Source organism: Mastigoproctus giganteus, chromosome 12, assembly GCF_048544385.1.
Source record: "Mastigoproctus giganteus isolate SK-2022 chromosome 12, ASM4854438v1, whole genome shotgun sequence".
Classification (NCBI taxonomy): Eukaryota; Metazoa; Arthropoda; class Arachnida; order Uropygi; family Thelyphonidae; genus Mastigoproctus; species Mastigoproctus giganteus.
Genome location: NC_143586.1, coordinates 63,280,045 through 63,293,997, shown reverse-complemented (window position 1 = coordinate 63,293,997; position 13,953 = coordinate 63,280,045). Strand labels below are relative to the sequence as shown.

Sequence of the window (13,953 nt, the reverse complement as noted above, 5' to 3'; positions counted from 1 at the left end):
ATTCCTTTCTACTCCTCTCTCTCTCTCTCTCTCTCAGCGTAAGTCAGGAATTTTTTTATTTTTTTTTTTTTTTGCTGGTGCAGCATAAGCCTCAGGCTTCCTTGAACCATATGAAGAAGAAGAAGAAGAATAGGCGCGATGGCCCAGTGGTTACGACACTGGACTGATGGACCCAGGTTCGAGTACCGCCTTGGCGGAATCGAACGCGGCTCCATCACGCTGGGAGACCTGTACTAATAATACTAATAAATTAGAATAAAAATAAAAAATGAATTAATAGTAATAAAATAAATAAACCGCGAAAGTTGCTCCAAGGGACCTACCTATTCCAAGGTCGGCGTGGCGGCTGAGGTAAATTGTGGCGCTATCTGGTGTCACTCGCGAGAACTACCACTGGACATAAGCCGAAGCTAAAAAGGTCCACCACAAATAATGGACGATGTCGCAGAGAAATATTAATCATACTGCATCGAGTGTGGTGCAGGATAAAGTCACTCGCGTTCAGGCCTTAGGCAGAAGGGTCGGTTCTAAAAATCGGAGACGGTCTCCCAAGGAAGACTATGAAGCGAGTGGCGCTGTTCCCCATATGGCTACCACAAGAGAAGGTCAAGACCATCCAACCCCACCAACAGGAAGTGCTTCACTTCCTGCACAACTGCGCTAGTGACCACCCAGGAAGAAAACACCAATGCATGAAGTGGAGCATCGAAATGAATACGTACATCATGCAAACATACTACGAAATAACGAAGCTGGAGACCGATATGACAACTTACAGGGCGAGACTACATACCAAATGGCTGGAACGATTCAAGGATATTCAAGACAGCGAATAGCGGATCAGACAAGGACCATCGTCACGAAGAACTTAATAGCTCCTGAGATCTTGGAAAAAAATCAAGCAGGACGTGAGTGATCAACTACAAAGGATAAAGAATATGGAACCAGAGGAGGAAGAATATACCACTGCCGAACCAGACAAAGAAGAGCAAGAGGAAATACAACCTGCAGCAGCTGAAGTGGAAACAGACGAGGTCATGATATCCAGAATAGAGGACGAGTGGAAGAAGGCCTTAACAGAATTTGAAGGAATGGACCCCACAAAGACTCACGTGATACCGAAGCAGAGGCCGAAGAGAACCTTGCGGAGAGTCACAGAACACCTGAATCGGCACATAATCCCACATTAATTCGACAACAATGGTGTAACACTGGAGGCCATCCACACAACCGTGAAAGTTGCTCCAAGGGACCTACCTATTCTAAGGTCGGCGTGGCGGCTAAGATAAATTGTGGCGCTATCTGGCGTCACTCGCGAGAACTACCACTGGACATAAGCCAAAGCTAAAAAGGTCCACCACAAATAATGGATGATGTCGCAAAGAAATATTAATCATACAGCATCGAGTGTGGTGCAGGATTAAGAGTTAAGAGTCAAGGTAGGCCAATTGACCCAGTACCAATATGGCAATAGGAGTAAGAAATTAATTGGAAAAGTGAAGAGCATCCTCAAGAGAGACAGCATCCACAGCAAACGTGAGGCAAAAAATCAGAGAATAGAAGAGTACCTCCACACATTGAAGCGGAACCTCCTTGCACTCAGCAAGAGACTACGCCGAGAGCTCCCAGAGGAAAATAAACAACCGAATCTTCGATGAGGACCAAAGAGGCTTCTACAGGCATCTCGGAGAAGATGGGAAAGATAGGAACAGTCCACCCGAGAAGAAGATGATTGAGGATTTCTGGGGAAATATATGGAGCAGGGAAGTAAAACATAACATCCCAGCCACCTGGATAGAACTAAAACGCAAGAAAACCAAGGATGAACAAGAAATGAGAGGGTGGGAGATTCGGGAAGAACAAGTAAAACAGACGATCAAGAACTCTCATAACTGGCAAACTCCAGGAATAGATAACGTCCACAACTACTGGTACAAGAAGCTCACTTGCACACACAAACACCTGGCAGAGCAGTTCACCCGAATGATAAGGCACCCAGAGACAATCCTAAAGTTTCTCACTCAAGGAATCACATATCTGAAGACTAAAGATGAAGATACAAGAAACCTGGCGAAATATAGGCCAATAACCTGCCTCCCAAAAATGTACAACATCCTAACAAGCTGCATAACCAGGAAGATAACAGACCACTTGGAGAGCCAGAACATAATGGCCGAACTGCAGAAAGGATACGAGCAATTAACCATAGATGCTGGGGTTATGGAGCAAGCATACAAGAAGCGACGCAACATGTACACAGCCTACATCGATTACCGCAATGCCTTCGACTCCGTGCCTCATAGCTGACTAATAGAGGCGCTGAAAATCTACAAAGTCAATCCGATACTGACAAACTTTCTAGGAGAAACGATGGCGAAATGGAGTACCACCATTATGGTCGAGAACATCAGAACCAGGCCAATCCCCATCAGGAGACGAATCTTTCAGGGAGATGTCCTGAGCCCACTGTGGTTCTGTCTAGCACTTAACCTGCTATCTACCATGCTCAACAGTAGCAAGTACGGATATAACCTGAAAGAAGGAAGGAAGAACCTGTACACCCCCACCCACCTGATGTATATGGATGACATCACGCTCTATGCTGGAACCGAGAAGTACCTTCAGCAACTACTCCAGATCACCGAAGAATTCAGCAATGATATTAGGATGGAATTTGGTCTAAACAAATGCAAGACCCACGGATTGCGCCACGGAAAAATTAGTCAACCGAAACTACCAGCTGCAGAGTGGTAAAGAGAGCGAAGCCATGGCAGAGGGAGAGGCCTACAAATACTTGGGGATCATGCAGGCTCAGTAGTTACAGCACAAGGAAATTAAGGCGTGTCTGGACGAAAAATACCATCAGAGACTCAGAAGCCTGCTGAACGGCGGGAACACGGTTAAGGCCATAAACACCTATGCAGTCCCAGAGCTAACATACTCCTTCGGGGTCTTAGATTGGACTAACACCCAGCTGGAGGATATCATGAGAAAGACAAGGACAATGATGACCAAGAGCCGCCAACACCGCCGAAGATCTGCCGTGGAGAAACTGACAATTTCCCTGGAAGAAAGAGGAAGGGGCCTGATAGACCTCATTGAGCAACAGAAGACAGAGATAGTGAACCTGAAGTATTACTTCCAGAAACACACAGCAGCACTCCACCAGGCCATAAGGAAGATAGACAAGTGGTATACCCCACTGAACCTAAGCGAGGAGTCCCCCCCCAACCAGTAGGTACAAACGAAGCTCGAAAGATGGGCAGAGAAGACACTGCAACGATCTTCATCAGGATCACATAGATAAAATTGCATCCAATGCATGGCTCACGAGCGGGATGCTCTTCCCCGAGACTGAAGGAGTCATTCTCGCCATCCAAGACCAGGTAATGAACACCAGGAACTATAGAAAATACATCGCCAAAGAGACTGGAGTGTTAGATGACACATGTGGATGACGCCACCTGACCTCATAAACGATCCAACACATCACCGTGGGATCCAAGGTGATCACCCAGACTGAGTACACTCATAGACAAGACCAGATAGCCAGACTAATACATCAGAAGCTAGCAAGGAAATACTAGTTGGTCGAAGAAAGTGTACCGTACTACAAGTACGAACCCCAGGCAGTACTAGAGACCCCAACCCACAAGCTGTAATGGGACCTCGCCATAATAACGGATAGGACAATCCTGCACAACAGACCAGTCATAACCCTTGTGGACAAGAAGGAAAAGGCTACCTATCTGATTGACATAGTGGTACCCAACACTGGCAACCTGCAGAAAATCCATGGGGAAAAAATTAGGAAGTACACGAACCTACGACAAGAGATCAAAGAGATGTGGCATATGCAACAAGTAGCGATCATCCCGATCATCATGTCAACCATCATGTCAAAGAATCACCACAGGAAGGGCGCCAAAGGCGCCATTCCTGTGGTGATTCTTTGGTTCTGGGGATTCCAAAGGAATGGCGCCATACATAACAGCCTAGCAGCAATAGGGTTCCCAGCGAACACCAACAAGGAACTCCAGAAAGCACAATCCTGAACACCTGTAGGACAGTCAGAGAGTTTCTTGACCAACAGTAACATCAGACATAACAATAACCACCCTGTGTACTTGGTAGCAATACCCGTCACGAGGTGGAACCCCCCAATCAGGGAGAAATAATATAAGAGCTATAATGATAATAACAATAAACTGTTACCCGTCACGAGGTGGATCCCCCAATCAAGGAAAATGATATAAGAGCAATAATAATAATAATAATAATAATAATAACAGTGAGTGGTGTCTTGCAAAGTTAAAGTATTGTCACCTTGAATAGCTCTTTGAAGATCCCCCTAAACTGATCTAATTTTTTTTGTTACTATTATCCCCTCCGGCATGGGCAACCCGAGAATTGCTGGCAGCCACTGGTATTGCACTGCCTCCAGTGGGTGTGGGAGTTGTCCAATCTTAGACAACTCACTTTTATTTTTATATTACTATTATTTTTTAAATTTTTTTTTAAAATTTATTTTTATTTATTTATTTATTATTATTATTTTTAATTTTTTTTACTTCTCTTTTCTTTAGCCATTACCCCAGTTTGGACAACTCTGGGTATGATTTTATTTTATTTATCTTTTTTTTAATTTTATTTTACTTCACCTTCATTTTATTTTTTTTACTTTGTATCTTTATCTTATTTTACTTTAGTTTTTTAATATTGTTTTATTTATTTTATTTTTATTTTTTCTACTCTTATCTATAAATTTTCTATTATCTTAGTTTATTTTATTTTACTTTCATTTTTTTAATTAACTTAATTATTTTTTTAAATTAAAGTATTAATTTTTTTATTATGATTTTATTTATTTATTTTTTCTGTATGCTGGTTGTTCTTATTTGGTTTTTAGGAGCATTAGCAACTAAGGCCATATTGCTCTGGGGATATGCGGTGGTTATTCCCTGACCTTTCCGCATCCTCCGTTTTTGGTGGTCATTGGCTCGAACCCCGGTCTAATCAAGAAGCGTATGCTACGCACTACTGCTCCTGCCCACCTGGCTACGGAGGCGTCCTCTATGCGGTACCCTAAGTTTGGGTAACTGTGGGTATGCTGGCACTCACTTGTATAGCACTACCTCCGGTGGGTGCAGGACTTTGCCCTCTTCAAGGAAGATAATGATTGTACTGATCTATCTCCACTTGGCTAGGGACATATCTAGTTGGGGCCCACCTCCTCGTGTTGTAGATGGGCACCGGGCACGCTTTCCAGGAGATCGCCTGCCTGGAGACAAAGAGGCCAGAAACAACACAACAACACATAATATATGCAAACATAACACTACACGTTTCTGGCCGTTCTACAGAGTTTTGCGTCATCGCAGAGCAACATGGTGGAGTTTAATTAATGTTCCTGGAGCTGCTGTACAGAAGATACTATTCATGTCTACATGTCTGCAGTATGCCAACCATGAAAAAAGTATCAAAAATCAAGAGGAACAGAAGAGGAAGTGCATTCCAAACAATAGTTTATGCAACTTAAGAAACAGTATGTGAGAAAAATTTCAAAGTGTAAGGAGTTAGCCTGGTAAAGATTTGTGGAGCAGAGTGGGCATGCCCACCCATGTAAGAGATTTGATGGAGTCATTTATTCAGTGCTGGATGAGACCCAAGTCAGAGACTTGGTCTTGATTTAGTCTTGCTCAGCCTGCCTTTTAATAATAGTGCAACTGTTTAGCCCCAAGATTTTTGAAGCTTATGGACTTTTGTCCATTCATAAAGTTCTATCACCTTTGTAGGCTTTTCCTCTATCATTTTTCTGGAATCCCCAGAACCAATGAGTACTAGGTCATCAGCGTATGCTGATGACCTAGATTTCTTTTGAAGCAGCCCAAATTTTTACAAATTTATTTTTTTATTGTTTTGTTTTCAATTACACCAACACCCACACTGATTTAAAATAACCAATAATTAAATTTCCAAGATTTGGTATGCATCAAATCGAACTGTTCACATGTAGAGACTATTTAAATTAAAAGGGGCTCACATCTGGTGAGTATGGGGTAGGCAAATCCAAGGTCCTGAGCTGTATATCATCATTCTTCTCTTTCTTGGTGATACCTTTCTACTTCTGACCTCTGATTCTCTCTCTGAGTAACTTGGGAATTTTTTTTTTTTTTTTTGGCTGGTGCAACATAAGCTTCTGGCTTCCGTGCACCATATGAATAATAATAATAATAAAAGGCTCAATATCGAAGTCATTTGGCTATAATTCTGCAGAGGGATTTGTACTGCAGTTTGGGAGTATAGTAGTATATGATATTGTAATATCCAATGAAATGGTACTTCCGAGTTTTCGCGCCACCTAGAGTTATATTTGTCCTTTGCAGTGGTGTTTGACCTCTATTTTTACCGATTTGTATGCCCAGTACTTGTCTGTTATAGAAGTTCAGGAATTGCAGTAGGAATGGTTGGTTCGATTTTTTTTTCTCTGTAGACAATATGTATATATTGGGGTGGGTGGATTGCAGCAACTCGCCCTGCTTGTATATCTGAAGTTCTGTGAAAAAATATTAATTTACATGATCTGTGATTGATGTCGCAACCTTAACTGGGCGAGAATTTCGGTTTTTTCGGGGGGGGGGATTGCAGCAACCGCCCCGCTGGCATATCTGAAGCTCTGTGGAAAAATATTAATTTACATGATAAGAGAAGTAATGTCCGTGTCTTCGATTGATGCCAAAATCTTAATTAACTTAGCCAGAATTTGGTTTTTTTTTGTCTACAGTAAATTTAAATATATTAACTTAAAATAATGTTGATGCTCAGGAACAGACCTTATCTGGAGCAGTAACCTAAAATATCTTCGCAAACAAAACTTTTTGCTTAATAAATCTGCTTCGCTGGATTATTTCTACTTGGATCACACACTTTTGAAACAAACCCGTAGCCCTAGATAGTTTCCATTGCCCTGGATACTTTCCATTGCCCTGGATACTTATTACGACCATAATCTCGTAATAATTTTAGGAAAAGTTTCGTTACTTGGTTGATTTAATTTCCAGCAAAGATTTTTCTGAGTTCAGAATCTAAGTTTCGCCCATTAACTTCTTCCTGTTAGCCTGACCATTTCAAGGTTTCGGTTTTGCCGAACAGCAATACATTTAACCCAGTACGCCTAATAATCGAGCTGTGTGTTATCGATGATGTAATTGTTGTGCTATAAAGTGGCGAAATTAACAGATCTACATCCGCCACACCGGGGAGTGGGTGGAGGTTGAATAACCGGAGATACCCGACGGTTGGTTTGGTCTGGTTATCTCCATATTTTTCCCCATGGAGTGGGGTAGAACATGTAGTTTTAGCACTGGTGCAACCCATATTTATTTATTTATTATTATTTTTATATAATTGGATTTTACTCCAAAGAATTCCTGATACATCCTCAAGCTGTTATGATAAATAAAACCGATTCTCAATGATATCATAATGAACACATACCTAGATAGGTTCACTTAAGTAGAAATAACTGAGGGAATCTCAGTTATTTCTATTTTTTAAATAAAAAAAATAATTAAACAGAATAGTAATGAACTAGTGAAATCTTATTTTAGGCCATTACCACTTGAAACTAGTTAATCCTAACATTTACCAATTTCAGACTTAGAGTAGCATAAACAGAATTGCTTTCTGTATGTATTATTCAGTACATAGTGTTTGTCTGGAGGCACCAATGGTTGCTCACAACTCCACTTTTGTTTTTATATGACAAATACAGAACTCGGTGAAGGCCAGAAATGTGTGTAATTGTATGGCTTGTGTCAGTGTGGTGTATGGTTGCATTGTTCAGCTGCCCCCCCCATGGGACTCCACATTGCCCATCACCACTTCAGGGAGGTAGGCCAGGCAGCAGTGAGGGAAAGCACTCTGGCTAGTCCCACCACAGTCCTGAGCTTTCCATGATGGGCCAGGAAAAAAAAAATTGTGAGGGAAGCAGTTTGAGAGTGAGAGTTTGGTGGAGAAGAGAGGATGATGAAGAAAGAAGGCATTCTCTGGTTGAGTGAGGGGGGGGGTTGACATCCCTGATTTCTGGCCACCCAGCCCAGAAAAAGAGAATGCAAGGGTGCATTCTTCGCATGGCAAGGGTGCCATGCGAAGAATGGCACTATTTAGGCTTCAGGACATCTGGGGATGTCCCAAGCCTACAGAAGATGTCGGACATCACTGGACAAATGTCAGTCATACCTGTCCCACAACAAGGTATTCAGTGCAATATATATTTAGTTATTCAATATTCATAATGAAAATGTAAACCTACTTATTTTTATATAAGCATCTCATTTAATTTGATTTCAATTAGAAGGGAAGCAAAATTTAATTTTGCTTCCCTTCTAATGTATCCCATTTAATATCAGCAAAAAATTAGAAGGGAAGATCAGCAAAGGATGCAAGGAGCACTTGACCATTAATGCGGCAGTTATGGAGCAAGCTTATAAGAAGTACTGCAACCTGTACATAGCCTACATGAATTTTCACAAAGCCTTAAACTCCATGCCCCATAGCTGGCTGATAGAGACACTCGACAAAGTCAGCTCAACACTGACACACTTCCTAGAATTAACTATGGCAAAATGGAGGACCACCTTCAAGATAAATAAAATTGCAACTGGACCAATTCTCATCAGAGAAAGAATCTTCTAGGGAGGTGTCCTGGGGCCCACTATATTTCTGCCTAGCAGTCAACCCAATGTCCACTATGCTCAACAATAGCAAGTACAGATATACCCTAAAAGAAGGGAAGAAGAAGCTATACACCTTCTTTCACTTGATGCACATGGATGATATCAAACTTTATGCAGAAACCAAAAATCAACTTCAACTACTCAGAATAATTGAAGATTTCAGCACTGCAATTTAACCTAGACAAATGCAAAACCTGTGGATTGCATCAGGGAAATCCTTATTTTTAGGTTTTAGGCTTTTTCTTATCTGCACCTGTTTTTTTGTCATATTTGGGCAGAAATCTTCGAATTTGATGTTAAAATTGGACAAAGTATTTGCTTGTTAGATTTTACTCCTAAATTAAAATTTTGCCTAATCATTTGCTTTTCTCAATAGGAAAGTTGCCCTGTGCCTTCAGTTTAGCCTAAAAATTTCATGTATTTTAAAAAATGAATATAATTAGTTTTTATTTGAAGAAAAACAAATGCAACAGTTGTAGCATGAATAAAGTTAAAGTAAACTGTCCTGTAGCCAGCAGTTCTACACAGCTAAACATGAAAATAAAAGCAAGCATCACAAAAACCATTGTGATAATTGTGTTTTCTTCAAATAAAATCTGTTTGCATTTGTTTCAAAAGTGTGCTGGTATTGTTGTTTTTAGGCTAAGCCGAGGGTGGAGAACAACTTTTCCATTGAGAAAACAGCAGTTGATTAGGCATGATGTGAATTTAGAAATTGTAAAATCTAAGCAGTAACACTTAGTCCAATTTTCACAAAATTCAAAAATTAACTTAAATATGACAAAAAAATTTCCAGATGATAAATTAAACTTAAAATAAGTGGGATAAGACCCTCTTGCCTTTTAATTGAAACATCCTGTGTATATACAGTTTTACCCGAAGTTATTTCATACTTTAGCTGAAATCTGTTACAGAAAAAAAAATAAAATAAATAAAAAAAAAATAGATATATTTTACTCTTTTTTTTTTTTTTTTTTTTTTTTGTTATTGCAGTTTTGTTCTGAATTTTTTTTTTATTAAAGGTTTTTTCACATTAACTTATTTGTTTGTTTTTATTGTTTTGTTTACACACATGCACAGTGAATGCCAAATTTATTATTTACATTTTCTCACTACTTGCATTTTGTTTTGGTCTCATTTATATTCTGATAATGTTCATGTATATTTTTTCTGTTAAATTCACCTCTGAAAAACAAGGTTTGCTGCATTTATGCTTTTTTTAATGTTAAATTTTTACTTGTGGGTAAAACATTTGATGGCTGCAGGTCAAAAATATGTACATGAAAAATTGCTTTTGCCTGGAGAGTTCTGATTGTTGGAACAAACTTCCATCTGGTGTTGTAGAAATAGGTAGTTTAAATAAATTTAAGGCAAAAGCAGACATTATGAGAAGGGATGGACAGATGAGGTGGGCATTTTTTCTTTTTTCATTTTTTTTTTGCTGTTGTATGAACTTGCATTATTTGCCATGGATACTAATGTGTTTGTTAACAAAATGGCTAGTGACTTTCTTGTGACTTGATTCATGTGCATATTTTAGTTATGCAGTAGTTAGGGAGGTTTTTGGGATCAGAGACACTTTTGACCTAGAGAAAATTATAAAAAAATATATAAATATGCATATAACTCCTTGGATGCACCCATGCAGTTAAGTGCAAGTTTATTTTATTTTAAATCTAACTACAGCCTACATGTCATAAAAATTAGTTGATTTTTATGAAAGTTGAGCTTGTTGTTTTTGTTACTGTACTTTTATCTCTTATCATATCTTTTATCATAAATGATATTTAAATTAGAATTTTAAAAGCCTTTCAAAATTGTAAGATTGCTAATGGTATTTTTATGTGAACTTAGAACTGACTTCTTTCACATGTATGTGTGTGGCCAACAGGATTTAACTGTCTGGTTAAAGCAGTGGTCGTATTACTCACAGCAAAACACACCCTGCCTTTGCAATGAGTGACCACAGTATTGCACTACTTAAAAAAAAAAAAAAAAAAATGGCATCACCAAAAAAGTTAATCTGCATTTACTTATTTTTTTTTAAAGATTTTCTTAAAATTAGTGCAATATCTGAACAGTGTGTTCTATTTATCATTAGCATTAGTAGAGGCATATGATGTGTAAGAAAGCAAGTTTATATGGCATCAGCCAAAAAGAAAAAAAAACCTTCCCATTCACCCATCCATTTGCTCCAAATGTTTCTCTAGTTCTGCCTTGAACTTATTTAAATTGTCAACCTCCACTACAACAGATGGAAGTTTGTTTCAGCAATCAACCACCCACTGGCTAAAGGTAAATTTCCACAGATCTATTCTACAACTGTCTTTCCTGAATTTGAATTTATGTCCCCTCATATGAGTAATCTCAGCAAGAGGAAGAATCCCATTCACATTCAGCACTACCTGCTCAAACCATTCAAGGCCTTATACACCTTAATCAGATCACCTCACAGGTGCCTAGTCTCTAGATGCTGCATTTTGCACAACTTAAGCCTTTCTTGGTAACAGCAACTCTTTATTCCATTCACCAATCTCATTGCCCATCTCTATACTCGTTCCAGCAGCTCTACATCCTTCTTAAAATGAGGCTTCCAGGCTTGTATGCAGTATTCAAGGTGTGGCCTGACCATTGCCTTGTACAAGTGGATAATCACCCCATCTCTGTATGGCAAAATTTCTGTATATCATTCACAAGACACAATGAGCTACTATTGCAGCCTATCTGCACTTCTCAGAAAACTTCATACCTGACAGCACAATTCCCTCAGGTCTTTCATTCTCCACTACCCTGATTGTAGTACAGCAGAGTTGGTACAATACTCTAGGGCTTACAATGCCGGTCAAAATCTTAATACTGGTATTTCAGTATTTTTAATTTATGAAACTGGGATACCTGTATTCCAAAAACAAACGTTTTTCTCAATAAATTTTGATGACAGTTAATAGAGTAAGGAAAAAACTAGTAGTAGTAGTAGTGGCATGTGATGCAAGAAAGCAAGCGTATGAGCTTATGCAGCAACAGCCAAAAAAAAAAAAAAAAAAATTGCAAAACAATCCCCTCTAAATATTTGTCCAGTTCCTCCTTAAATTTATTTAACCTATCAACTTCCACAACGACAGATGGAAGTTTGTTCCAGCAATTAACCACCCGCTGACTAAAGGCAAATTTCAGCACATCTATTCTACATCTTTTAGTTATTAAGTAAAATTTTTTCTTCCTCAATTTCAATTTATGCCCCCTTAGGTTCACAATCTGAACAAGTGGAAGAATCCCATCAGAATTCAATATTCCTCCAGTCTGAGAGAACTTGAACTCGAACCTTTTAAAATAGGTGTCAAGTGACTATGTTAGTACAGTCAGGCCTTGTATAACACGTGTTTACACTACACAGATTCAATCATACACAGTTTATAAATTGGGGAACGATATTGTCTATAACACGAACCAAATTCGCTTATGCACGATTCGTCTGTGGGTATACAAGAAATGGCAGTCAAATGCGGAATCACCCCAACCAAACACAACACCATAGGAATGAAGAGAAGATTCTGAAAATGTATTTGTTTTTTAATGTGAAGGGGAAACACATTTCACCATAATAAAGTAAAAACCCACACAATTCCAGCTATCGGTACTATCACAAATGCAATAAGATCGAGTTTACTACCTGTTTATAACAGATTCCACTAGCAGAAACGCAACTGGAAATTGTTTTTATTGTTTTATGGTATAGTTGACCTCCAGAAATGTACTTTAGTAAAATGTGAGCTAGTGAGGTGTTAATTGTGTGTATCTGCCTTTACGGTGTTGTTTATTCAGTTGCTACACATGCACGCAGCTTTGTAATTCTCATTTTGTAATTGTGCTTTATTACCTAAAAATGAGTAAAATACTTAAAAGGTGTGAAAGGGAAGTGTCCTGGTGAAGACACTACAGATTTAGAGAGAAAAAAAAAAAGCAATATCAATAGACAGAGGCGGAGTGGGTCAAAAATTCTTACTCAGGAAAATTTGTAGCGGCCTCATACTAGCATTTATGACCAAAATCACGCCTGCCTCTATCGTCTTCTGGCCTCCGGCCCACCGGGGTTTCCCTGTATAGCCAGTTCGCCTCTGTCAATAGAGAACAAATGTGAAATACTGAGCGAAATGAAAGAACATGTGATATTGCATGTGCTACAGGCCTATGAGGCAATGCCAAGAATTAGAAAGAATGCAGAGAAAATAAAAACAACTTTCATAGCAGGAACAACTTAAAGCTTAACAAAATCCATTAGATCAAGACAAAGAATTGGAAGAGATGGAACGGCTGTCATCTGTTTGGACAGAAGATCAGAAAATTGCGAAACAATCCCCTCTAAATATTTGTCCAGTTCCTCCTTAAATTTATTTAACCTATCAACTTCCACAACAACAGATGGAAGTTTGTTCCAGCAATTAACCACCCATGACTAAAGGCAAATTTCAGCACATCTATTCTACATCTTTTAGTTATTAAGTAAAATCTGTCCTTCCTCAATTTCAATTAATGCCCCCTTAGGTTCGCAATCTGAACAAGCGGAAGAATCCCATCAGAATTCAGCGTGCTCAAACCATTCAAGGCCTTATTCACCTCAATCAGATCACCTCACAGGTGCCTAGTCTTCAGCTGCTGCAATTTGCAAAACTTAAGCCTCTCCTGGTAAGAGGATTCCTTCATTCCCCTCACCAATCTTGTTGCCCTTCTCTGTACACACTCAAGCAAATCTACATCCTAAAATGAGGTCTCCAGACCTGCATGCAGTACTCAAGGTGTGGCCTGACCATTGCCTTATATAGAGGGACAATCACCTCCTTTTCCCTGCTAACCCAATTCCTGTATATCATTGACAACACCCCATGACCTACCCTGGCAGCCTGTCTGCATTGCTCAGAAAACTTCATATCTGACTACACAATTACTCCCAGGTCTTTTTCATTTTCTACCTCCTTAAGTGTATTACCACACAGTTGGTACGTTTCTCTGGGGTTACTTCTACCCATATGCAGTACTTTGCATTTTTCAATGTTAAACTTCAGTTGCCACTTCTCAGCCCATCTGCCCAAATTTTCTAGATCCTGTTGCAGTAACACTGCTATTACTGTCATTAACAACCCTGCCAACCGTTGTATCATCTGCAAACTTCGATACTAAGTCTAATATACCTTCATCAATATCATTGATAAATATACAA

At 39.3% G+C, this 13,953-nt stretch overlaps 1 protein-coding gene across 1 annotated transcript in view; it reads left to right on the top strand.

Annotated features, from left to right (window-relative positions):
- The first annotated feature begins 6,372 nt into the window (after positions 1-6,372).
- Positions 6,373-13,953, top strand: part of Mdh1 (malate dehydrogenase 1) — a 64,886-nt gene continuing 57,305 nt past the window's right edge. Inside the window, exon 1 of the mRNA XM_090386903.1 lies at positions 6,373-6,466. Coding sequence (XP_090243029.1) covers positions 6,464-6,466 — 3 coding nt within the window. The 5' untranslated portion in view covers positions 6,373-6,463. The remainder of the gene's footprint in view (positions 6,467-13,953) is intronic.